General features: G+C 40.0%; 2 protein-coding genes across 3 annotated transcripts in view; one reads left to right on the top strand and one right to left on the bottom strand.

Moving 5' to 3' along the window:
- Positions 1 to 16777, bottom strand: part of pip4k2aa (phosphatidylinositol-5-phosphate 4-kinase, type II, alpha a) — a 32637-nt gene extending 15860 nt beyond the window's left edge. For both annotated transcript variants that reach the window (XM_078281216.1, XM_078281217.1), the window contains exons 1-3: positions 15748 to 16777; positions 248 to 345; positions 5 to 101 (exon numbers count right to left, since the gene is read on the bottom strand). In XM_078281216.1, coding sequence (XP_078137342.1) covers positions 5 to 101; positions 248 to 345; positions 15748 to 15888 — 336 coding nt within the window. In that variant the 5' untranslated portion in view covers positions 15889 to 16777. The remainder of the gene's footprint in view (positions 1 to 4; positions 102 to 247; positions 346 to 15747) is intronic.
- Positions 16778 to 18914: 2137 nt separating this feature from the next.
- On the top strand, positions 18915 to 26824 carry armc3 (armadillo repeat containing 3). Its single transcript, XM_078280532.1, has 17 exons — positions 18915 to 18998; positions 19215 to 19270; positions 19457 to 19580; positions 20056 to 20181; positions 20446 to 20514; positions 20619 to 20794; positions 20905 to 21099; positions 21351 to 21534; positions 21675 to 21827; positions 21913 to 22021; positions 22638 to 22887; positions 23607 to 23743; positions 24028 to 24196; positions 24293 to 24387; positions 25578 to 25745; positions 26066 to 26228; positions 26448 to 26824. Exons 2-17 carry the CDS (start codon positions 19223 to 19225, stop codon positions 26652 to 26654), a joined length of 2373 nt encoding a protein of 790 aa, XP_078136658.1. The 5' UTR covers positions 18915 to 18998; positions 19215 to 19222; the 3' UTR covers positions 26655 to 26824.
- Positions 26825 to 26847: the final 23 nt, after the last annotated feature.

Raw genomic sequence — 26847 nt, 5'->3', positions numbered from 1 at the left:
ATACCAAGAAGTCCTGATCATCAATGCCAAACCTCTCTCTGAGGTTTCGAAACACCAGAGGGCAGTACTCCTTGAACTTGAAATGGCTGGGCATGTTCTCCCTGTGTGTATATAAAAAAAAGAAAGAAGAAAAAACAGAGAAAAACACAAGTGATGGAGTTTATGAGATGTTCTAGGTCCTAAATAATATTTCACAGAATGTTTTGTGAAATACAAAAATAATATAATTTATATAAGAAGATCTTACTTGTTGAAGAGGTGGTTGTCCACTTTGATCTTAGAATAGGCCTTGAAGTCGTCTGGCATAAGCATGATGGGAATCTGAACATGGCTTAACTCATTTATCTGGGCAGGGAAAAAAAACAGAAAGAAGGAGAGATCAGTAATGTATCTAGCAACACAAAGCAGTCTAAAACATGTCGGTAAAATCACATGTCACATTAGAAATGCTGGAAGTTAGGAATTTAAGCCTTGGGATACTGAGGGAAAAAAAGAGCATCTCACTGAGGCAAGCCCTAGACAAAGATTATCAATCATTACCACTGATAAACATAAGGTGGTGATCAGTGGGATCAACACTGACAGGAATCCCTGTAAGTGCAGTGGCAAAACCTAAAGTGAAAAAAACATAGAACATTTACATGCTTTGGACAACACAACATCAGATGCAAGCCTGGTAGTGGGTCTTTGCAACCATAACAGGCACAAGGATGAACTAAGGAGGTTTTTCACCCAATCAAAGAAGCCCAGGTTATTAGGGCAAATTTATGATTCAGGCCAAGAGATCTGGTTCAGGTCATCAATCAATACCGATCTTCGGCACAGAACACCTGGTGATGAGAGCAGTTCCCAGACTTTCAGGATGATGTAGCCTACAGGGTTAAAGGACAGCTGAAGGGAAAAGGCGAGTGGAAATGTTGCCAGAACTGCTGAAGCTTTAAGGTGTTTTTAACATACAGATTAAGGACAAGATGACAGGATGAGGACTTGCAGAGAGGAGTGTGAGTGAGAGTGAGAGTGAGAGAGATGTATGTATGAGTAAAAGGATGGTTATGTGTCACTCCTGCAGGACAGATAATCTTAATATCCTGCTGTCTGTGATGCACTGCTATTTTCTAATCTTCTAGTTTGAGTGTGTTCACGATGCAAAAAAGAAGAAAGAAGAAACTACTATAGATTGGATATTGTAATTCGTACCAGCTGCGTCTGTCAGTCATCCATCCATGTGTGTGTTTTATAAACATGTGAGTAGACTGGTATAAATATATATGTATTTGGGTGTTTTAAGTTAATATTGACGTTTATATGTTCTAAGATGTTCAGTTGCATTAGCATAAAATTCCGCTAGCCACATGCTAACGCTCACAACAGTTATATTGTGCTCACATGTATACCCACATAATAATGTATGATTACTATTGGAGTCCTCACAATGTCTGTGTAACGTGGACCTGTGTTTGAGTTACTGTCTCTAAGATTACAGCAGCAAGGAGGAAGTTTCATTTAACATGGAGCTGATGTGGATGTTATTTGGTTATAAGTGGCTAGCTAATTAAATTGAAGTTACAGTGTATACTATTAGCATGTCCTAGCTTTGCTATTCCCTGGTCCCAGTTACAAAATATATATTGTTTTGAAGGTAGGTAATGCTTCTTTTGTAGAATTGGCTTATTTTAATTTATAATGGGAAATTAATGTGTGTAAAGTAAACAAATATTAACTGTATCTATCAGATTAAACTGTATCTCATCGTATCGCACTGAATCGTTTCAACATCAATCCAAATCGCACTGAATCGTTTCATATTGAAATGTATCGTCCCTTAACCGTATCGTAGCCCATGATGCATCTAGATTAGGGATAGACCGATTATCGGCCCTGTTTTTTGGCAGTTTGCAGATTATCGATATCTGCGTTTTATTTGCCTGATAACCGATAAAGGTAATTAATTAAAAAGTGCGCTACTTTGGCTCCGCTACAGCTCTGTGTCTGTCCCTCTGCTTCGGTTTCACTCACCACTGAGTCTGACTTAATGTCCCGCCCACAACAGTATACTGTGTATTATGTTGAAAGTTACTAATTTATTAAATAATTGCTTAAAGTACAAAGTTTTGTGTTGGATTTTGTAACATTCCAAAATCTTAATTTTGAGGTAAAGATTTGTATTTTCACTGTAAATGCATATTGGTTCCAAATATCGGTTATCAGTTTCATAAATTACTAATAATCTGTATCGTAACTGCCTTGAAAAACCAGTATCGGTCGATCCCTAATCTAGATACTTACATCGGATCGTCTTATAAGGGAGAGAAGCACACCCCTAGTGATGACGTTTCTCTTTATGTGCATAACTTAAATGACAAATAAATATTAAATACAAAAAAAAAACAACTATATATTACTATACATAAATATTGTATGATAAAAATGTTTTTTAACAATGTTGAAATTTATTTTTTAAATCAGTTAGTGAGTGTGGCATTAGCTAAAATAGAGCATTAATTTTTTTCTATGCTCACATCTTACTCTCTTTTCAGATAAATGATGTGTCACAAACAATTGAGGACAATTAAGGCAGTGTTAGAACTAGAGATGTTTTAGGCAGTATCAGAGCCGGCTCCGATACTGCCTAAAACGCTGGTATCGGTATCGGGAAGTACTGGAATTTATGCACCGATCCAATACCACGTAATAAAGCCCTAAAGAAAATCTACGTTAAAGTAGTTTATTTATATTCTTTTTCCGTTATAACTGAAATAATAAAAGACAATTCTGTGGCATTCATGTTTCACAAAGAGTTTAACCTGAGCCAGACCGACAACAAAGATAGAAATAATATCACATCCATACAGGGATAGTAGTATACAGTTGTTAAAACATAATAAAATATATGACACACTGGTATCGGATCGGTACTCGGTATCGGCCTATACGCAAGTTCAGGTATCAGAATCGGTATCGGGAAGCAAAAAATGGTATTGGGCCATCTCTAGTTAGAACCACTAAAGTTTACCTGGAGTTTCCAGATTGGTTATGTTTTATGTTTTTATGAAAATACATAAACAAGATGTTGTGGACTATCAGGTGATTAAGACTTAACACTTGATTATATGACTTACATGATTACAATTGATTGCACATTTATGGTCATGATAGCATCCAACAAAATGCAAAATTATAGAACACTTCAATAAACCTTACACACTGAGTAAACAGCGGGCTTCTTACACATACGGAACATTGCTGCAATACGTAGACCTGACATGTGTTGTGACTCAGGCACAGCTTGATACAAATATGCTATGTGTGTGTGTGTGTGTGTGTGTGTGTGTGTGCGTGCGTGCGTGCGTGCGCAGGCAGGAGTGCTGGCAGATTGCTTGAATCTATTAATAACCAGTCATTCCACCGAGCACACTGTAGGTGCAATGTAGGTGCACTGAATGAACTCAAACACAAAAACTCAAACACAAAAATTTGATTGACAATAACATTAATCAAGAAACATGCCTCTGTGTGTGTGTGTGTGTGTGTGTGTGTGTGTGTGTGTGTGTGTCTACAGTCCAGTCCCAAATGTAGTTTAAGCTGTATACATTGCTCACAGCTAGGAGTGTGCAGACAGACAAGAGGTGGTGTCATAATATCACAATTCCAGCAGCTGCATTAAAGAAGGTAGCCAAAATTTTTACTTGTGCGGACTGACTATGGCCCTGTAATGCTGCAGGAGTATTAGGGCAGATGGTGCAGAGAATGGCCACAGCATGATTGACTAACCCTTGAAAGCAATTTGGCATAGGGCTGCTTGATTATGGAAAAAAATATAATCACGATTATTTCGGTCAATACTGAAATCGTGTGTGTGTAAAAAACAAACTCTGACCCACTGGCTTGACTGGTCAAATGTAAAACAAATCTTAATGCTGAAGTCTGCAAAAGCTTGTCCAGTGATGTGCAAAGGTCTGCCTTTGTACACTATTACAACTTTGCCTTTTACCAGCTCAGCAAACATGCATAAATTGTGCACAGTAGCATTTCAAGAATAAGGCTGTTTACTTTACGTACAGCACTTTAATGTTGTCTTACTACAGATGAGTGCTACAATTTAAACTGAATATATCTGGACTTTAAATATCCTCTGGGATTATTGTAAGCTTTTTTTTTTACTTTTCTTTTTTTTTTTAAGATTATTTGTTGGGGTTTTCCGCCTTTATTTGATAGGACAGCTAGGTGAGAAAGGGGAGAGAGAGGGGGAAGACATGCAGGAAATCGTCACAGGTTGGATTCGAACCCTGGGCCTCTGCGTCGAGGCATAAACCTCTCAGTATATGTGCGCCTGCTCTACCCACTGAACCAACCCCGGCCATGGATTATTGTAAGCTTTTAAGCAAATGAAAAGAAAAGAGAAGCATGAGAACATAGAATTACTGTGCATCGTGTGCAACAGAAGATAAATTAACAGGAAGAAAACCTATATGAAAAACATATCAGAGAAAAAAAGAAGATATGGAAAGGAGGGCATTAGAGAGACAGAGCAAGCAGAGGATCCAAGTCCACAGACGCCATATCCGAGTATGTTTCAGTGCCCTAGTGTGACAGGCACCACAGTGATGCTATAGCACAGATGCATCCTGGGTACTCAGTGGGGAGATGTCGCCTAATCAACAAAGCTGTGTTTCACACAAGCACAGAGACAATGCCTGATCTTATCAAGCAGACATGCACGTATGCAAAGACACTAGTGTATATGCAGGCACACACAAATGGTGTGAAAATGTCTGTTAGATAAAAAGACGTAAGTATTGTTACCTCAAGTAGGCCCAGAAAGCAATGTACATCGGTCTGAAATATCCTCAAACTCCACTTCTGCAAGTATTTTGTACTGTACTGTTATTTTGTACTGGCAAATGTTCCTCTTCCTAAAATTAAATTCATGCTAACCTAAAAAACTGTAAACAGAGCACAAGTGAGAGTCTAATTCAGAATGACTAGCTATTTTCACAATATGTTTTGCTTTGACAGTCACTATTATGTACCATTTTTTGGTTTGGATGGTAGGTACAGCAATTATTTTTAACACTGTTGCATTGCCCTGCTGCCTACAATTTTTGCAGACACCTACATGGAGGTACAACTAATCCAGTACATTGCCATAACTGTCCCCTGGAGTACCTAATCTACATCAAGTTAATTAGTACTCCTATTTCATCTGCTAGGCTCTTGTCATCATTTCTATCTTGAGCAAAGTGTAGCTCTCATGTTTTGTTTTATCAGATGCCTCCAGCATTTCTGACTATCTTCCTGCAGCTATCAAACTTGCAGACAAATTTCACACCACCACTTCCTGTTTGTCTCCATGGTGATGATGACTTGTTTTCCGGCCCAGTGTGAAGCAAGCGTGTGTTTTTGCTCCATTGGACAGGAAGTTGGTGAAGACAGCGTGCTCTGTCAGCAGCATGGCATAGGCTTATCTTTTTGAACAATGACAATGATAGATTACTCGCTCTTAGCAGATGGCAATCCAATGATAGTGTAGACGGCAGTGAGATTGTAACACAATCTGGATCTAATAATATAAAGGACTAGGTCATTTCTTAGGTGCAAGATATAGAAGGGTAATGAAAATATGGAGAGAAACCTTTCCCAAAGGAAAGAAGCAAGACTAATCAGGCATGCCACCAGGAGGGAGGGAGATGTTTGACATAGAACAGGAAAACTTTGACCGTCATGTTTTTCTATATTGTGTGCTCCATGGTTCACTTGCCTCAGTGTCACCAATACAAGAAAAAAAAGAAGAAGCCTGGATTGGTCCTCATCCAGGATTGGTATCTGTATTTACTAACTGAAAATCCCATATATTTTAATATCTTACTTTACAAAACTGTAATTCAACAAAGCCACAATGTAGCCACAAGCACAAGAAAACAGAATCAATCACAAATCATCAGTTTAACAGACACTGAAATGGCATTCTATATTTCAACAGCCATTTAGCCAGGATATAAGTATAATGCAACAGCCCTGTTCTCTACCCATTTTTACACTCCCACATCTTACTTTTGGGTCCCAATTAGGGCTGGGCAATATATCAATATTATATCGTGATTATAAGACTAGATATCAGTGTCTCGAACTTATGGGTATATTTTCAATTAGACAGGTGTCACCCCAATACAATCTTTCATCGTGAGTCCAGTCACTTTTTAAATGTATACAGCTAAAGGTTGCCTTCTGCTCTTGCAATTCTTCCTTTAAGGTAGCATGAAACCAACCTGGACCAATGCCAATTAAAAAACAATAATATTAGTGGTTTAATTGAAGAAACACAACAGCCAATATGGGAGATTTATCACCTTAGAAGAGGAGCCGACTTTTTAAGACAAACATGTCTTACAAGGCAAATCTTAAATGTAAAGATAAACAGAAGCGTTGGGAAAAACTTGTAACAAGTGAGAGCCAGAGAAGAGAGAGAACATCATCATCATATAATATACAGTAGGCCTGTTTTCCATTGGAGTCATCTTACAGCATGCCCAATGCACTAGTGTCAAGCTGTCAATTATGTGGGGGAATGGGACATGTGCTCAGAAGAAACAACTTCTTGATAGCATGCAGTGTTAGTGTGCACTTCCTCTATGCCAATTTACAAAACATTACCGTCTAAGTGGCTCTAATTAAAGTGTAATCAAGACTGACTGATCATGCAATTAACCAATATGTAGAGGTGTAAACATACTAGGAGGGAGTGTGGTTTTGCAATCTGGTAAAAGCTGTGCTCCAATCAATGCAGCACAGCAGTATTTGCTGCTGTATTTTTTATAAAGCAACAGCTTCCAAACTAATCAGCCTACACATCAAAATGTTTTCTCAAAGTCACTTACTTAATATCATCAGTCCTGCACTTTTAAGGCATGGCTCAAATACACAAACACCACTGAGCTTTAATCAATTTATGTGGTGGAATATTTGTTGACCACAACATGACAGACAATATATAAACCACAACGACAATCACATGCAGTATACACCCAGCTTAATGGAGATATGCCCTTTAACAGGCAGACAGTGAGCATCAAAGGTCACATATAGCTGTAGTACATTGTATTACGTGTGTACTCGCCCTTTCACTGACCACTTAACAAGGCTATTACATCATCACCTGACCTGTTAAAAATCCCAGAACCATTCATAGTATGTCACAATTTAACAATATCCACATAAATAAGAATAAATCTTTCCCTAGAAACCAAATCAAGACCTTTTAGGTGGAAAGCCCTAAACACAGAACAACAATGCTAGCTGGGTGTGGGTATCACAGATTCATTGGCTTGCCCGTAAACTTAATTGTAGCAAAATAGAGTGGGTAGTAAAAAAAAATAAAGAATAGGAAATTTACAATTATCAGTAAAGCTGAAATCACTGTACCGTTAATATTATTACTAGTGTAGTACTAGTTTAATGCCTAGAATGAGTACTGATACATCTGCTTTAAACCACACCCAATGATCAGTCCCTCACAATTTAACTAAAAATGTGACCATTACAGCCTGTATGTGAACTAGTTCTGTGGAGCAGCTTTGACAACTTTAGTGTCAGGGGTAGCCCTTACTCCCATTACTCCCTCTGCTCACAACCACAGCATAGAGAGGTCAGCCATAATGAGGACACACTGATGACAAAAGTAGAGCAGTGGTAAAGTAAAAAGACTGCTGCATCTATGGGTGTGTGTGCTAGTCAGAGAGACAGAGACACAGAGAGAAACAGGGCCTTAGACAAATGCAACCAACTACCTGAGTAAGAGATCTGCGGGGTACTTAAAAGCTTATGGTAGTCATCTTGAATAGTGAGACGTCTGCATTTACATCAGACACCAACAGCTCATTCAAGTCTATTTTAGTCAGTCAGCCACATAATCACACACACTTACTGTTTACAATCCTCATAGTTTGTTGACATGTGTGTATGTATGTATGTCTATGTATTATGCACTTTTTATATACATAATTATATTGGTACATAGTAGTCAAATGTGTATGTTTACCTTGTTCAGCTTTTTTGTTGTTTTTAGCCATGTGTCTATTTCTGTGTATGTACATAGAGAGCAACAAAAATCCGGATTAAAATTCCTTGTATGTGTTTACACTTACTTGGCCATTAAAGCTGATTCTGATTAAAGAGCTGAAATAAGGACATGTGTGTTTCTAAGTCTTAGACTACATTAGACTATGCAAGGTATACCAAGCCTGTGTATAAATAAGACAAACATTATTCAATGTCAGCATCTCCTTCAGAGCTAAGTTCTTACAACAGACATGCTCCTATCTGTGTTTAAACACTAAATGACAAAGGACTAAGGTGAAAAAAGATTACACAGAAATTATAGTTGTCATCAAGAGGTACACACACATGCAGACAGCTCAGCAAGTCTGTTAGGTCAGTGCTATGAAAGGCCAGCTATTAAAGGATATAGTGGTTTAGACTGACTGAGCAACAAACAGGCTTATGGTATATAGCCAGTCCTGTTGAGTGAATCAAGCTGCTCGGCAATACGCCGCATCGCATCTGGGCAAGGAGTGTGCCACGGGCCCATGGCACTGTGGCTAGAGAAACACACACACACACACACACACACACACAAGTACTATAGGCACGTGCATAGGCCTACATGTTTGCATGCAGGAGCGAACTAATTTTTGTTTTGTTTAATAAAAGTTTTTTTGAGACACAAACTGGAACGGAACTACAAGAGTTCCTGTCATTGCCTCAGGGTGCCAAGATGTGAGGCTTCAGCTTTTTGGATTTCCTCACCCATAATCATCACACATATTAGCTGTAGGTCACTAATGCAGATATTTATAGAATCTTATGCAATCCACAGAACTAGACACAGCTACTCTGAGTCAGATAGACAGGCAGGACACAAAAAAGGGAAAAGAGAGGGGGACAGGGAATGAAAGTGAGCCAGACAGAAACGATGACACAAAAAGGTGCTATGACCAAAATACTGAATGAACCTGCAGGGTGAGGAGAGTTTAATGGAGGTACAGAAAGTAAAGAATGAAAAACTTAAAGTAAAACCTAAGGAAAGACTTAAAATTAAGACTTGCATACGATTTGCCTACACTAAAGTCTTGTGGGAAAATATCAGAAAATAGTTATTTTTCATTTGCTATTTGTATGATAAGAGGGAAACTAATAAAGACTTGCTTTCTACCAACTCACACTTTTCAGCTTCTACTAATCAAAAGGCCTGCTTTTTCTTGAAAAGGTCCCTTAAGTGGCAATGTACTTAATAACAATAAAGATACATTTGTTACAATCAATTTACTGTCTCTATGCCTGTGATAATAAAACAAACATGTGAAACATCAACTCAACATAATAATCTTTACTTTAAAAGGGCAGGAGCAGGTGGCATGCAACAGCAGGTTAGGAGCAGCTGAACTCAAAACTATGATTACACAGTGGGTGCCTTAAACTGTGACAATGCAGCTTTCCAGCTAGTGACAAATCTACTCAAAAGCAACAGTGGAATGCATTCTGATGTGGACTCAGACACATCAAGAACTTACAAAAAAGAACAGACAGACAGGACTACATCCCTTTTACAGACTCACAAATGATGTTAAGGTGAAGCTGTAAACTAGATTCTGATCCATTTTCCACTGCAGAAACAGAACTCCTGGCACAAGGGGTTAGGCACCTTGAAACAATATTTTAGAATTAGCTTGTCATGGTGAAAACCAGTATTTCTGTTTCACTGTTAGGGCCTAAAGGGAGTTTTTCCTCGCCACTGTCACACTAAATGCTTGCTCTTGGGGGAATTACTGGAATTGTTGGGTCTTTGTAAATTATAGAGTGTGGTCTAGACCTACTCTATCTGTAGTGTCTTGAGATAACTGTTGTTATGATTTGATACTATAAATAAAATGTAATTGAATTAAGTCCATGCCAATAAATCCTGCAATAATCTGTGTTGTCCCCAAGTGTCTGGTCAAACAAGTTAACACCACTTACAATAAAAGGGTTAGAACTGCAGTCTGTGAAGTGTCCCTGCAGGGGTTTTGCAATATTCACCCACTGCAGATGTTTCACCAAGATCTCTTTTTTCTTTTAAAAACAAAATGGGCCATTCATTCATCTCTGGGATGCTTTGGCCTTTTAAGGATAATTTTCCTGCAGGCCCAAACATGTATTGATGTATTACAGAGCCTTTTGGGCTTAGTGTCTACTAGGGCTGTTGGAACGAATATAAGTCGAATATAAAGACAAATATAATTTGAATAGTAAAAAAAAAAAATCAATACTATTCGAATGCTGAAATTACTATTCAAATGTGATTTTTTTTATAAATAGGTTGGCTAACGTTAGCTAATCTCCCTCTTCTCATGTCACGTCTGATGAACAAAAACTTACGGGAGCGAGAAACACAAGGCATTGTGAGCTAACGTTACCTACCGAGTAACGTTAGTACAGGGGGAGTGACAGGCTGCGGCTGGAAATCGGAAGTAGGGTGGGAAATAGTTTTAACATGACTTTAAAATCGACATCCACCGAGCCAAAAATGCTTATGTTATCATTAGTTAGCTCATTCTGGTTTCCTAACTGCGTCACGAGTTATATGAGCTTAGCTGGGAGCTTCATGGAGACAGCTAAAGTTAATGTTAGCTGCCCTACAGCTGTCAGAGTTAGCTTCGACTTCATATATTACCTTCTTACAGCTGTATTCTCAGTAATGAGACAATCTGCAAGAAACAGGTTGCTTTTAAATCAGTAAAATAGTAGTGACAGCACCGTTTGGCTTAGCTAGTTATCAATGCCGTTAGCATCGTGGCTAACACTATTGTTACTTAGTTTATGACAAATCGTTTCGGCTGTGCTTTCTAACATGATGTCATTGTGCTAACATGCTTATAATGGCAGTGACAATGCATAAGCCTAAGTGTAGTACATATTAATAACAGGCTGTATATGAGCATTAAATATTCAAATATTTAAAAAATATTTAAAAAAATAAATGAAATTCGAATGGTATTATAGAGGAAGACTGACAGCTCTAGTGTCTACTATGTTCAGCCGATTCGTAATTTGTGAACTCAGTGCAGCAAAAAATAGATCCTAGAGAGACAAGACCTGTTCTTTATTTGGAATGTCAAGCAGACTTAGAACCAGGGGATGCTTTTGTAATGAGTCTGAGATTGATTTTTAGACTGTGCTTTGTTTGAGCTTTTGCACCCACTAAGCTTCAATGGTTACAACTGAGATTTCCACTGACATTTTTTTTTTTTTTTTGCTTTGGCCTCGATCCATTTCTGTAAAACCATGAGCTGTGTAACCTTTTTAGGCTCTATGGGATACAAGCAAAATTTCAAAGTATTAGGATTAAAGTCAAAATTGGCTACCTGTACACACCTTTTGCCAGACAAAGACATTTCAAAAGACATATGGGCTGGCTTTTGACGGCCAATCGAAATGCGACGTTGTGATTTAACGGCTTGCTCCAACATAAATTTAGCCTAGTGACAGGTATCTCTGTGTGTTTTTACGAGATGTTCAACACAGTCTGAGTGGAGGCTAGGTAACATAGCTCCAGACGGGGAACAATAAACAAGCCGATCTTTAATGTGACCGACTGTCGTTTTATGCTCTTTTACTTAATTAAATTTTTTACACCGGTTCAGGTACCGTTTAGGCCCCGGCCCCGTTTTAAAAGTATCGTTTAAGCACCAGTATTGGAAAAAACCTAAACGATACCCTACCCTGAGTACTAGCCACCACAGCTCGAAAGGGGCCTAACTTAAAGCCGGGGGTGTAACTTAAAGGGGTGAGCCTTGAAGCTGGGGGCATAACTTGAAGGGTCTTGCATATTGCAGACAGACTCACTTTGCCTTCTTAGCAGGTTCAGATGTATTACCATTGTGCTCCCAGAGTAATAACACTGTAGTAAGTCTGGTTTTCAGAAGAAAGTGGATGCTTTTGACTGACAGGCCACAGTGGATATGCAAAACGTGTGTGTTTGCATTCTCAAGCCTCCCCTTTTGATTCATTCCTTTGCAGTGTCCTATTTATAGGTTTAGTTTACTTTTGCAAACTCCCTGCTGAAAAGTAACCGTACATCAACACTTCCGAACTGCATTTTCACACACCATTTTCACTCAGTGGCTCAACCTGGTGACCTGGCATGGAATGTCATTTTTATGTTGCCAATGGTATGACAAACAGAGTGCCTTATCAAGTGGTGAGAAACACAGCAGGGGAGGTAGCCTAAGGCATAAGAAGGAAATATGCTGGTGGCAGTCCTGCTCTGTGTTATGCAATCCAAGAGAGCAGTTTAACATTGTAGATTCTCCAAACTTGTGTGGTTTTTTATTATGGTTAAGAGGGAGTGGCCCACTGGTCCACACACACCTGAATCAGACCAAAGGAAGTTCATGATATGAGCCTGGATTACTCACTCTACTGACTGTGATCTATCTACAGACTACAGCTTAGATACAAAATAACAGCTTTGGATTTTTAGCTGTCTTGGTCTCAGATACACCAGGCTATCTAGAGGCTACGTAATCCACACTAAACTGCCACCCTTAACACTAGGCCAAAAATCAAATGGTACTGTCGAAATTGACGAAGCTTACATGCTTAGTATTGACCCAATCATTGATGTGCCATCAGTACTGTGCATCCGTCACACTAATGTCCATCAAACAGCCCAGGATTAGGACTGAACGATTAATCAAATTCAAATCGATATCGCAACGGAACGCAATTTTCAAATCGCAAAAGCGGCAATTTCTTTTAATGCTACACAATCTAACCAACCAGGTCAGAAACACCTGGCCCTGTATGCTTTAAGGGTATTTGGTGTTTTAAGCCCCCAACATCGTCTTCCAGGCAGTGCTGCCTGGAAGGCACTACGATTAGGCAAGGGTTAGGGTTAGGGTGCCTTGAAGTGAACGGTCGCAGCGCTGCCTTGAAGTACATATTAAATTGGTGTAAGTGTAGCGTAATGTGTGTGTAGTGAGTGTGAGGTTGAGTGAGAGAGATAGAGAGAGAGACAGTAGATTCGCTCAGAACAGACAGATGTTGGTGATCGGAGCAGAAAACAAATTAGTGGTAAAGTTGTCAAGGGTAGTAAATGAGTTTCTCCATGACTTAATAATACTGCAGCTCATCAAGACCAAGTAAAGTTCCTGAGTCTTGCTTTTCAACTGCTGGGTTAAGTAAAGGTTGATGCTAGAATGGATGGTCCGCAGCGACGGGTGAAGGCCTGTCCCACCTCTGATTGGTTGATCGGTTGGTTAGGTTTAGGCATGAAGAGTGAGATTGGTTTATAACATGTTTACAAAAAGGCTTTGAGTCATAGTTAGTGTTCACTTTAGTTTGTGTGATTTGTTACAATAATGTTACTTACAGGAGATCAGTAAGATTCGTATTTATTGGTTATTGGTTAAAGAAAATCGCAATTAAATTATTTCCCCATATCGTTCAGCCCTACCCAGAATTTTTTTTTTTTAAATATAGCTTTTTGCATGCGTTTTGGCCTTTCGTCCATACACAAACAGTGTTTTAGGTCACTGTAAACTGAGCTTTTGGAAATCTCTGGCCAGGGTAAAGACTTTTAACATTTTCGGCTTGTAACGTCAGAGTATGCGCCGTTATCTTCTTTGTTAGGTTTCACAAATGAGGCGACATTCCTTGCAACGGCAGACATGGCCAAAATAGTACTGGTTACAGGCTTGCTAGCAGGACTTTTTACATGTTCACAGATAATGTTACTCTACCATTGTATTCCAGAATGGAGGCGTCAGAATGCGCTACAGAGGTCAATGCTACAGTGCATAATCTAACACTGCCACGACACAGACCACGTTGCCAAAGTTGCCAGTCTTGGACGAGATAGATGGGCTTCTAGTTGGTGGGTAGTCTTCCGTTAACAGCTTTTCTTCAGGCATCATATTCTTCTTCTTCTTCTTATTTGCGTGACTAGGGTTATATCGCTGCCTGTTGGCTTGGCATGCTCTTGACAGAGCTCCAATTGTATTTTTATGTGGACAGAGATTTTTTGAAACAGTGCATGTCTGGATGGGATTTTATTTGAGAGTGAACAAAGGAAAACACAGTTTTAAAAAATACCCTTGTATGTGTGGACTAGGCCTAAGTCTTAAAAAATCAATCATAGGTAACACTGTTTAAATGTTAAATAGAGGTGTGGTTATTAGTACGTAGTTATAAGTAAGTATAAGTTTTCAAAGCAACATGAAACAATAAACAGAGCTCAAATGAGCCAAAAACTGCAATATCATTTAATATGTCAAAGGGAATAATCTCTGACATCATGTCAAATTGCATCAGCAAAGAGAAACAGTGGTCACAAATTGTGCATTTCAAGATAATATGTCTACAAAGTATGCTATATTGTATATAGAAAGTTCAAATTGGCTTGCAGCCTTGACATAACCCACTTTTGTAGTGATGTTTACAGTGGCCATTTAGTTACACAAAGCGTTTATGCAATGTCAATTTACCTATAATAAGGCTTTTGCAAACAGATGTCCAAATAGTATTCCTCTGACCCATTACCTTAATACAAAATCAATATTAATGTGCTGACATCTGTTATGGAACTTTAGATTATATGTATTTATGTTCCTACTGAGATGAGGAATTATGAATTAATTTGCAAAAGCAGCCACTACTGGCTCTAGTGTTTCATACTGTCTGTTAACCACTACTAAAAACCACCACTAAAAACTAAAAACAAGCAGGGCAACCACAGACAGAAAAAGAGCAAGAAAGCAGAGCAGCACTCTGCATAAAATGGCCAAAGTTATTTTCTATTTTATATAAACTATACTATTGTCATCTTTTACCATTAGCTACCCCATGGGAACAATGTCTTATGAATAGACATTTATATACTGAATGAATAAATAAGTGATGCTGCTCACTTACTGCTCAGCTCTTTTGTTTACATTTTGGAAAGCAAGTCTTCTCAACCAAAACACCAGATAAAACGTTCAGTAAACAGGCTGGCTTTACTGTAATAACCATGTTGTAATTTTTGGGAACAATTTAAGTAAAGGATGAAGGAGAGGCTATATATTAATAACAGGGTTGCAAAAGTGAAGGACCTAAAATAACCACAGATTATAGTCTGTTGATTGAGCCATCTCCTTGTGCATTATAATAATGTGTGTAAAACATTGGTAAAAGGTTTAATACTTGATTTGGTGCCAGAAATATTTGGATGTCCTCTGCTTGCCAAGTTTGCTCTCTCTCTCTCCAACATATGAGTATTGGCCCAGTGAAATTATTCGGCAAAGGAAGAGAAAGAGAGCAGAGATAAGCTGTCTTGCATTGGAAGATCTGCTCTCTCATGACATAGACCCCTAGCAGCTTATCCTACATATGCACAACAGGAAGTGAAAGGGAGTTCGCTGCTCAAACACACACACATACATTTGTAAGTGCATACATCAAAATTATGCTAAACTAATATCATGCTTGTAACTTTACAAGGCAACATAACTGATGATTTGCTGTACAAGTACAGCACACTTGAAGTTAGTTACACATTTACATTGACGGCACAACAGCCAACCGCTGGACAGAGCTGTCAACTCGTATGTGTCAATCAACTGCAAGAACACAAAGACGTATAGTTGACAGCAAGTAAGGCTTAATGTGGCACATCAAAGGTCGAGGGAGACATAACTGTGGATCATCATATAGACATTAAGTGGTCTGACTCACCGAATGGTTGACTCCCCACATAAGCACGCTGAGCAGAGGGTCGCTGGCACGGAAGAGCTTCACTTTCTGAGCAACGAAGTGTTTTTTCTTGGTCTTCGTTTTGCTCGCAATAGCTGCGGCAATGCTGCTCGCCGAAGCCATCTTTAAGTAAACTGGCTGGTTATTGCAGTCTGTGCGATAATCTTGACAGGGTGTCTTCCTTTAAAGCTGGCACAGTGGCCACCAGCTCACGACTCAGTAATACTAATACTACTCATTTAGCCAGCTCGCAAATCAAAGTGTCCAAATTATTTTCTTCATACAACTGTCCCACACAGCTTGGCCGACGCTATGGCCCTAACGTTACCTTGACAAGGAATGATATGAGACAACGCGATGTGTAAAGCTAATACTGCTGCTCTCCTTCGCCTAACAGTCCGCCGCTTCCCTCAGCCCACATCATAAGTCACCTCTCTTCCTTCCTTGACTAGTCTGGAGCTCTCCGCACCCCTGCGATGTGAGGTATCACTGAGCTGGCGTTAGCATAGCCGAGTAGCTCGCTAGCTAGCAAACATCAACGATAAATTCAGTAAAATTAATAAACGTATAAAACAAGAGTAATGTCAAGCTCCGTCACAAATAACACACAACGTATTATGCAGCCTTAAAACAAATTATAAATGACACATTAAGGATGCTGAATAACTAATAACTGCTCTTGACTACCAGCTAACGTTAGTCCCTCCGACCTTCGCTAGCGAGCCAGCTATCTAACGTGACGGCACAAAGCAGAACCGGACTCCGTTCACCAGCTATCTACCATTAGCATGCAAGCTAACTATTAACATTAGATAGCAGCTCACAACTAGCAAGCGGCTCAGCCCTCCTCCTACACGCTTGTGATCAGTCCGTAAAGATGACAGGGGTGTTTCCTGTCATGTTTTTGCCCCGTCTGAATTAAAACGCCGAGGAGCGGTTATTTAGTCGTAAAATCAACGGGTGTCAACTCCTTCTGCAGCACTGAGGTTCATGTGTACTGCTGTCAACTGACAGCTCGACGGAGGGGAGGTGACAGCCTGCGCTCTGCAGTGTCTGCTACGCTGATTCGCTGCAACCCCTCCCTCCACCGGGCCTATGCTACTTTTCTGTGCTTTTTAATATCAGTCTACATTTGCATGTCGATTTCAAATTGACAATTGAAAAGTAATGACTTAATCAAAGGAGTAGCCGGAGTAGAATTTGCTCAGTATTTGAGGGGATACCCGGAATTTCCTCAGGCGTCTGACTGAGGTGAATCTAAATCTCTGCGCATTGCCTTCCTCACCACAGTATGCAGCGCACAAATCAAACAGACCCTCTCCACCGTATTCCTTCCCTGCTTTTCCCCAAAGCTGACATTCATGATTATTGTTGTCTTGACACCAGCGGTCAGGTCCTCTACTTCTTTCAGGTAGGCCTTTTCATTGCTGTCTGTGATCAAGCCCACCACAGTGGACACACCATTCACTGGACGATTCGCATTTTCAGGGGGCCATATGAATGTGAACGCGCTTGGGTTGGCGCGCGTGTAATAATACTGCATTAGTAGAAAAAACCTGTAGGCTACATCATCCCAACCATCCCCCATCCTTGGCCTGCTTTTGTTTAGATTAATCTCATTTCAGGCAGAAGGGTGATGTCCCACACCACTAGAGGTCATTTGGTTTTCTGGTGCATACTGTTTCCACTGGCACATTGCTGGATTAGTGCCTCAGGAGGCCTCACACTGTATAGCTCATTTGCTTTATGACTCACTCTTCACAGCAGCACATTTACCTCAATACTATTCCAATGACAGACACACACACACACACACACACACACACACACACACACACGCACGCACGCACACCTACCTCAAATTTCTTGATTCATGATTTTTCAACATTTCCCACCATTATTTATGAATTTTTATGCAGGCGGCTTGTTTATGCAAAAGTGCTCTCCAATTCCCCACACTAGTCTCTGTACCTTCGGAGACAGAGCCTTTAGTGTTGCAGCCCCATCCCTCTGGAATCCCCTGCAGATATCCAAAATGCTACATCCCTGGACATATTAAAAAAAACTCCTGGAACACCACCTGTTTACCACAGCCTACAACCTCCTTTAGCTTAGACACAGTAATTATGTAAAGTGTCATACATAAAAGTTATTATTATTATTATGTCTTGCATATTTCAAGGATTCACATTTTGTTTTGTTGTCTTTTTGCAACCTCTTTTTCTTGTAATTCAACATTTCACTGTAGCCTACATTGTACTGCATATGTGAATAAAAAAAAAAAACATTGAATAAACTTAGATGTATTCCATTTCCTGACTTTATTATCTATGACGGCCCAATGGCTAGCACTGTGGCCTCACAGCAAAAAGGTTCGGGGTTCGAATCCAGGTCGATGCGGGCTTTTCTTTGTGGAGTTTGTATATTCTCCCCATGGTTGCGTGGGTTTGCTCTGGTTTCCCCCCACCGTCAAAAAACATGTACTAGGTTCTCCAGTCAGTGCCCTTGATCAAGGCACTGGCTCAGATCTGGAGTTGGTCCCTGGGCGCTGTAAATGGCTGCCCATTGCTCCCTTCAGGTGCTTCTTATATACAGTCTATGGTTAAATGCAGAGAATCAATTTCGCTACATGTATGTGACAATAAAGTACCTTTACAAAAAAAATGCATGGCAGCACTGTTGACGTCACTAATACACTTATTTAAGTAGGCCTACCTTTCTTCTTAAATTTACTTAGGCTATGTTAAGTTATCATTAGGTTCATTGAAAAGACAATTACATATATATATATATATATATATATATATATATATATATATATGTATATAACATATATATATATATATATATATATAGAATTATTATAAATAAATATAAGTACGATGCCGAACTGTTCTAGCTACACCTGTTTGTTTCACGTTTGAGGTTATGCAAATAAAGATATGAAAATTTGACAATTCCACAAATTAATGTCAGTAACGTTTGATATTAAGATTAAATTGGCTTGCCAAACCATAGCCAACAAGTTAGCAAGAAATATTCCAACTAATTTAGCCTTTAGGCCTCTTTATATGCAGTTTTTGGTTTAGCCCAACGTGGCATGCGTTGCCTAGCAACGGGGTGTCAACCTCTTTTTCCACAACACTAAACTTACGGTCTTGTTTTTCTGGTCGGCTGTCATGCTAATTATGAATCTTGAACTTGTCCTTTAGTTTGAAAACAAAAACAAACAGGTAAGTCATACTGAATATTCTTTAAAAAAAGTGATGACTGCAAGTTAGTTTTAGAAGCGTCATTCGTGAACACTAGTAGTAGCCGGCTGTCAGGTTAGCTTTGTAGTTTAGCTAGCATAGCTAGCAATATTCATGACTGCAGGTATTGAACGACTATCTGTGATCAATAAACGCTGTTTAGAACTATATTGTTGAACAGTTTCTCTCTAACGCTAGGTCACAGAATGGGAAAGAAAGTGAAGAAGGAGAGCGAAACTCCATGTAAGGAAACGGTGAGTAATGAAAGCCTTCTCATCTTTACCTTTTAAAAAACCTAGCTAGCTAACATGTTTCTGAAAGGTCTTTTTTATATTTCGTGTCCATTGAAACACATGCCAATAGCCTAAAAAACAAACTGTACATTCCGAAGACAGACATAAGATCAGTTATAAAGCATTTGCATCACTCTCTCCTCACAGTTACAGTTTGAGCCACTACCTGTTGAGGGCAAAACTCCAGCAACAGTAGTGCTGCTGCTGAGCTGCCCAGAGGAGGACATCCTAGTCAAAGCCTGTGAAGCAATCCACACATTTGCAGAGAAAGGTACATTACATGACTACCCACGCTAACCCCTACACATATTAGTTTTTTTTGTGGGCAACCCTGCAGCTGAAAAGCACAAAATGTACTTGTGGCTGAAATCTACACTATCATCTAATTTGTTTCCATTCTATGCTCAAGCACTTGACTTGTATATGCTGTGTATGTGTGTAATAACTAACAGAGTGAAAACTGTAATTTTCACTTGCAGGATCAATAAAGTATGTCTTAATCTTAATACTTTTGTTTATCAAGAGCTGACATAAAATGATAAACACATTATAATAGTATGTATATTACTATGTCGCACACAACATTTTAACATGTTACCTGCCATTGTCTTTTATATTCAATCACATTGCAGTGTTTTTCTTCACTACTTCAATGATGCATAATAATAAATGCCCACAGGCACTCAGGTCTGTTTGGCACCATGCTTACAGTAACTTCCCTGTTCACTGTCTCCCCCTGTTGTTAGGAGATGAGAACAAGGTTTCTCTGCTGGGACTCGGGGCATTGGAGCCTCTCTGTCAGCTCATCACTCACAACAACAAGCTGATCAGACGCAATGCTTTCATGGCCTTGGGCATAATGGCCACCAACGGTGTGTCAGACAACATACAAAATCAATGCAGACTCACATTCTGAGTCGTTTGGTGGCTTACTATGCAATTGATGTGACTGGCCGGTTAACTTACAGACCAACTTCCTGACCATCTATCTGCTTGTCAGGCGATTGACTGTTAAGAGATTTGTTGACTAGTTGCAGAATTCAGTTTTGTTTATTTACAGACTGAGTGACTGATTGGTGTGCTCAATGAATAACTGCCATTCAGGTATTAACCTTGTCTCATGTTTCTAATGCAAGGTGATATAAAGAGTGCCCTGAAAAAAATAGATGTCATTCCATCAATCATTGACAAACTGTCACTTGAAGGTGAGTCACTTTGATCACACAATGAATAGACTCAGAAGTAGATATTTACTGTATATGAGCTGCAATAAAACAAAGAAACAACGCCATTTTTTCTCCTATTCAAGAAGATATAGTTGTCCATGAGTTTGCAACACTGTGCCTGGCCTCTCTGTCAGTGGATTTTGTCTGTAAGGTCAAGATCTCTGACAACAATGGCCTGCCACCTCTAATCCAGCTCTTATCCAGTCCAGACCCCGATGTCAAGAAGAACTCCCTAGAGATCATCTTTAACCTGGTTCAGGTGACTCAAAGCCGTCAGTCTAGAGAAGGTTACAAGGATATGGGTGAAATGTAATTGTTCCAAAGTTGTTGTTGTCTTCTTGTATCCTGTGTTGTGCTGTATGTATGAAGGACCACCAAAGTCGTCTGGCATTACATGAGTTGGGAGGGATCCCTCCACTTCTGGAACTGTTGAAGTCTGACTTCCCTGTCATTCAGCATTTGGCTTTAAAAACGCTGCAGAATGTCACCACTGATACAGATACATGCAACACCTTCAGAGAAGAGCAAGGATTTGAGAAGCTCATGGATATCCTCAGTAACATGGTAGGTAGGTGTGTGTGAGAGAGAACACACATGCTTTTGTGGTAACATGCTAATGTATGTCTTTATCCTGCCATTAATAAAAATGAGAAGACAAAATATAGAGAGGGTAATAACTGCCTATATATGCAGTTTATGTTTGCACCATTAGCAGGAAATGGTTATCTTTTAATTAACACTTATACCTTTTCTATCCCATTCACGGTCTGTCTGTTACATCCTCTGCCCCTTATCTATGCTTTTATTTCTTCCAGGACTTCCATGACCTTCATGCTGAGGCCTTACAGGTAGTTGCCAACTGTTTAAGTGACAGTAAGAGTTTACAGCTAATCCACAAGGGTGGAGGACTGACGAGGCTGATGGAGTTTGTTCTCACCCCCAATTTACCTGAAATCCAGTCCAACGCTGTTAAATGCATCGCCAGGGTTGCTCAGAGCTGTAAGCAGAGAAGGGGACAAGAGATAATCATTTTCTCTTAATTTTCCAACAACAGGTTTGGAAATCGAAATGGTATATATACCTAATCGGTGTGTGTTTTCTGTGTTTGTTTTGTTGTGTGTGCGTGTACATGGGTGCAGCTGAGAATCGCAAACTGCTCCATGAGCAGAATGTGGAGAAGGTTCTGGTAGAGCTTCTGTCTGTGGTGGACATCAGCGTGAAAACAGCTACCTGCCAGGCTGTGTCCATCATGAGCTTTCACCTAGCCAGCAAGGACAGCTTCAGAGACCTGGGTACATACACATTCACACAGCCACCTTAGCATCAACACACTCACCATGATAAAGTGTGAATGAGTTGGATTTATGTGTTTTTCAGATGGTATCCCAGCAGTTGTACAGTTGCTGAACAATGAGAGTTTGGAGCTAAAAGAGGCAGCAACCCAGGCCCTCTCCAACCTCACACATAGCAACCAGCTAAATGCATTGTGAGTAACAGACAACCTATTAGATAATGTAAATGTCACCCCTATAGTTAGTTATTCAAAAGAGACCTGGAAATGAGTGTGTATGCCACAAAGTATTAATGCTATGTGTAACTTAGTGACAGAAGTGTAAAACATCAAGTGATAAGTTTGCAGTCTCTAAAACTGAGGCTTGGAAGGAGGTGGTATTTTGAAGTTGAGCAGTGTGCCTTCCTCTCAGCTATTTCACAAATGATTTAATGCTTCATCTGTCTTCTCATGGTTCTCCTTCACTGAATATCTCTTTACCTCTCTTCTCTCCCTTTCTCCATTTTATCTTCCACATTTTTATTCCCCTGACAAATCTTCCCTATAGCCATCGTCTCTCACTGTCTGACTCCATATATCCGCATTACTGTGCCTCCTTCAGCTCTCGGGACATTTAACTCCACCTTCCCTGCATCATTCCCTCACTATCCTTATCCTCTTAATGTTTGTTTTTCCTTGTACTATTTGTGCAAATCACACATATCATACATATTGCATACATTCTGTGTTGTATGATATGTTATGAGACTTCATTTATTGCCAGCTCTGTAGGATGCAGTAAATCTCCTATCCATTTCTGTGCTATCTACAGTGCAGTGTACGAGGCAGGAGGCGATGAGATTCTTGTCCAGCAGCTGTATGGAAGCTGTCGCATGACGGTGGCAAATTCTGCTGCCGTACTTGGCAACATGGCAGGACAGGAGGTCATCCGCTGCAGTATCTTGTCACATGGAGCTATACAGGCTCTGGTGGAGCCCTTACAGTCCACAGATACACAGGTTCTGATCAACACCACGCTGTGCCTGACAGTGCTGGCCTGTGATACAGAAGCTAGGGCAGAGGTTGGTGTTTGTGTGTGTCTACTCTATACTGTATACACAACGTTTCACTTCCTGGATGCTCTGTTGCTGCCGTAAATTCCGTCTGGCAGTACCTTCAGCTTTCTTTGTGTTGGAATGTTAAACTCTGGTTGATTTATGAGGACAATGGTTAACTGCTCCTCATATCTCTGCAGGGTAAACAGCTAGCTAGACTATCTGTCCAATCTGAGTTTTCTGTTGCACGACTAAAACAACCTTTGAACGTAAACATGTTCCACCAAAACAAGTTCCTTCCCGAGGCTATTTTGCAGCGGCACCGTCGCTTTGCCCGGGGATTAGTGCCGCCCATGATGATCGTGATTGGTTTAAAGAAATGCCAATAAACCAGAGCACGTTTTCATCCCATCCCCGAATGCTATGTGCAGTAGCCAGACTCTCTTCCAGCGCACTTTGGAGGAGGGTCTGGCAAAGCGAGACTAGTGTGTGTCTAATGACAGTTCAGACTGCTGCGTGTTCTCATGTTTGCAAATGACAAGAATATTATGAAATTTGGAGAGGTGTTTTGCATAAAGTAAATATCAGTTAATTTACTGATACTGGTTTTACTGTCACTGTTACTTAATCCACAACAAACATGTATAAAACTAAAAAACAATGTTCATTATAAACAATGGCTTCTTATACATTTTCAAACAATATTTTATATGCTTTCTTTGACATTAACGTCCTGTCCTACATAGCTACAAAGTGTTGGAGGCCTTCACCCACTGGTCAATTTGCTGCGCTCCTATCACAAGGAGGTGTTGCACCATGCATGCTTGGCTATCAATGTCTGCGCCAGTGACATGAACGCCGCTGTGGAGATGTGCCAATTTGGGTAAGACACTGCGATGACAGTTAACAATGACATTAGAACATGACTGATGAATCATGAAATATAGAACTGAAGGAGTGTTGTTGAGTAGTGTAATGTAAAAGCAGAGTAAAAGTGTAGTGTTGGAACCAAATCAGAGTAATCTCTTAAATAGCCAGTAGATGGCAGTATAGGACAGTATTATGTGTAGCTCCAAAAGAAAGAATGGGTAATTTTGTCCATATGTGTTCATATTTTTTAATAATATTTATAATCAATGTCTGAATATCTGTTCATGTGTGTCTCAGAGCCCTGGAAATGCTTCAGGAAATCAACCTATCAGTGAATCGAAGGAGCCGTTTCAGCGAGTTGGCCATGATCAGCCTGCTTAACTTTAACTTGTCTGTCAAATACAGCCTGACAAGTCATTTGGCCTCCACTGACATTATTAGTGATGGCTTCTATGATGCTGGGAAGGTGTGTGTATGTGCTATTGAAATTGATGTGTAACAGAGGTCACTTGAAGGAATGTGAGCCTCTCTCTCTCTCTCTCTCTCTCTCTCTCTCTCCTAGGCACATGCCGGTCAAAGGATTCAGACTTTAGAGGAACTGTCCAAGCAGCCTGTCAACGAGCACTGGCAAATCATTGTTGTCAACACAGCAACAGAGTAGGTTTTCTTTTGAATATTCTACTACAACTAAACATTGTTTATTATTTGTATGCATCAGAACTCCAACCGTGGCAGAAAATCTCCAAACTATTACAGCTAAGCGGGCCTTTTACACTACAAGTAATACAGAGTGGGAAACTAACAAGAACAACCACACAGATGGGGGTAGAGCATTGGCTGAGACTTGGCAAATTTCCTACACTACCAGCCACACCATGTAGTTGTGGCTGCAAGCTTACTATCACCCTCCCCTTGTCTGCTCCAATCCAGTGCTCCATTTTTTTCTCCTTTTGCTTCTCTTTTCTCCCCCTCTCCCCGTTGCCTTCAGTGCACCTCTTTAGCGTGGCCTCTCAGTGTAAACTATTTTTTAAGATGGCAACACACTCACAGTAAAAGAGAGTTTGTGTTTAGACTAATGGACTTTAACGCATAACCATGCACAAGTGCACATGCATGCATAAAGATTCCTGCACACATGCACGCTGACTGAGACACACACACACACACACACACACACACACACACACACACACACACACACACTAAAGCTTCCACAAGCTTCCAGCATTTTGATGAATTAACGTTGCCAAAGAAAGCAGTACCCTCTCAGGGTACCTCTGGTCCAACCCATTTCCACCATGTCCCCCCTGGAGCATGCATACACACACAACATCTTAGGCATTCTTAAGCAGTGTGTTATATAATCTATCCATGCTTAGTATGACTTCGACCTGGGAGGTTCAGCTATTGCTCCTGTTTGTCTGCATGATATCTCAAAAACTTTAGATTGTGGTAGACTGGTAAGACTTTATGGTGAAGCCGCTCCAGAAGCTTTGCAATCATACAATTCATTTATTTTTGGCCATAATTTAAAATAGCAGAGGAAATAAAACTGCAGTGTAAGCATTTGTAATAATGTTGAAAAATGCTGTTGGCAGATGTTTGCTCACTAGGTATCTTCTAATTTTATTATGAAATATATGTAAGAATATGTGCAGAAATGAAAGATAACATATTGGTATTAATTATTATCAGTGTATATGTGGGAGTGACAGCGAGCTAACTACAAACTACACATGCTAATTGTGTCTGTAAACTCCCTGCGAGTTTATCATTTCACGCAGAGACATGTCCATAGTTGAAATCAAGTCTCAGATTTCTTTTTAATTCACTGGCTCCCTGTACAGAAAGAACAAAAAGGATGACAAACAGAAAAATGGGACCCAGCCTGAGTCTCCTACAGAGAAACCGTGGAAGATGATGGATGACGTCTCATTGCAGCTTCTAGTTAACGAGGCCAAAAAATCCATCCTCCCACTGAGTGATGAACGAGAGCAGTGTGCTGCCTTGGCCAGGTAACATATTAATGCAGCCAGCACATAACCAACATGCAGGGATGTTGCTACAAATAGAGAAGTAAATCACCTCATATTATATAATAAGCAGCCATTGTTTTTAATTTTCCAGAATCATTTTAACAAATTGAAACAAGACACCCTGGAAACTGTATTTGCACATCAGCTCATAGAGTGCTAGTAAGAGTTCACTAAAAATGACACCAATGGCACGTAACAGCATTATAGAACACACCACTCTGTGAGCCTTAAGGATGCAAAACTAATTTTGAAGGGTCCTGCATTCTAATGGGTTTTGTGTCCATGTTTTTGGATGCCAGGCTGGTGAGTGAAGCCATGGGCGGAGCAGTAGAGATGGAAAAGTTGCATGAATTCCCATGGGTGCTGCACCTCAGCGAGCTCAAGTTTCAGCTTCAGTCTAATGTTGTTCCCATCGGTTTGATCAGCAGGGGAATCTATTGCCACAGGGCACTTCTCTTCAAGGTACCACTGACCTAGCTACCACACATCATCATCAGCTGTTTCCCCCTCTGTACCAATCTTTTCCTTTCACACACATCTTTTAACATCTTATTTCATGACCCTTGTATCTAAGTTCTCCCCATCCTCCTCTTAAAGTATTATAATATTATAATAACCCTCTCCATTCCATCCATCTCTTGTTTCCAAATCATAATCCCCCGACCTGTCTTCACTTTTCAGTGTCTGGCTGATTGCATCGGAATGAGCTGCACACTTGAAAGAGGTGAGTACAGCCGGGCTTGGAACGAGGTACTCCTCTTCAATGGGAATCCCTCCATGAATGAGCGCTCTTCACAGCCCTACCGCTACATAGTAGACCTCATGCACCAGCCTGGAAGCCTGCTGACAGCCAATACCCCTGCTGCTGTGCAATACCAGACTATCTAGACCAACACTGTAGTGTAGAAATACTGCAGTACATAATGCTGTGACCGGACATTTTACTTAGATGCATTATATATATTTATTTATATTGTGTATTTACTGTATGGCAGACCTTTAAACCATACAATAAAGTATTATGCAAATAGTCAGTTGATTATTTTGGTGCACGCACAAGCCAAAAGGTAAAATGCTGTTT

Source organism: Sander vitreus, chromosome 22 (assembly GCF_031162955.1).
Source record: "Sander vitreus isolate 19-12246 chromosome 22, sanVit1, whole genome shotgun sequence".
NCBI classification, from domain to species: Eukaryota; Metazoa; Chordata; class Actinopteri; order Perciformes; family Percidae; genus Sander; species Sander vitreus.
Note: the sequence above shows the minus strand (reverse complement) of the source record. Positions and strands in the feature narration are given on the sequence as shown.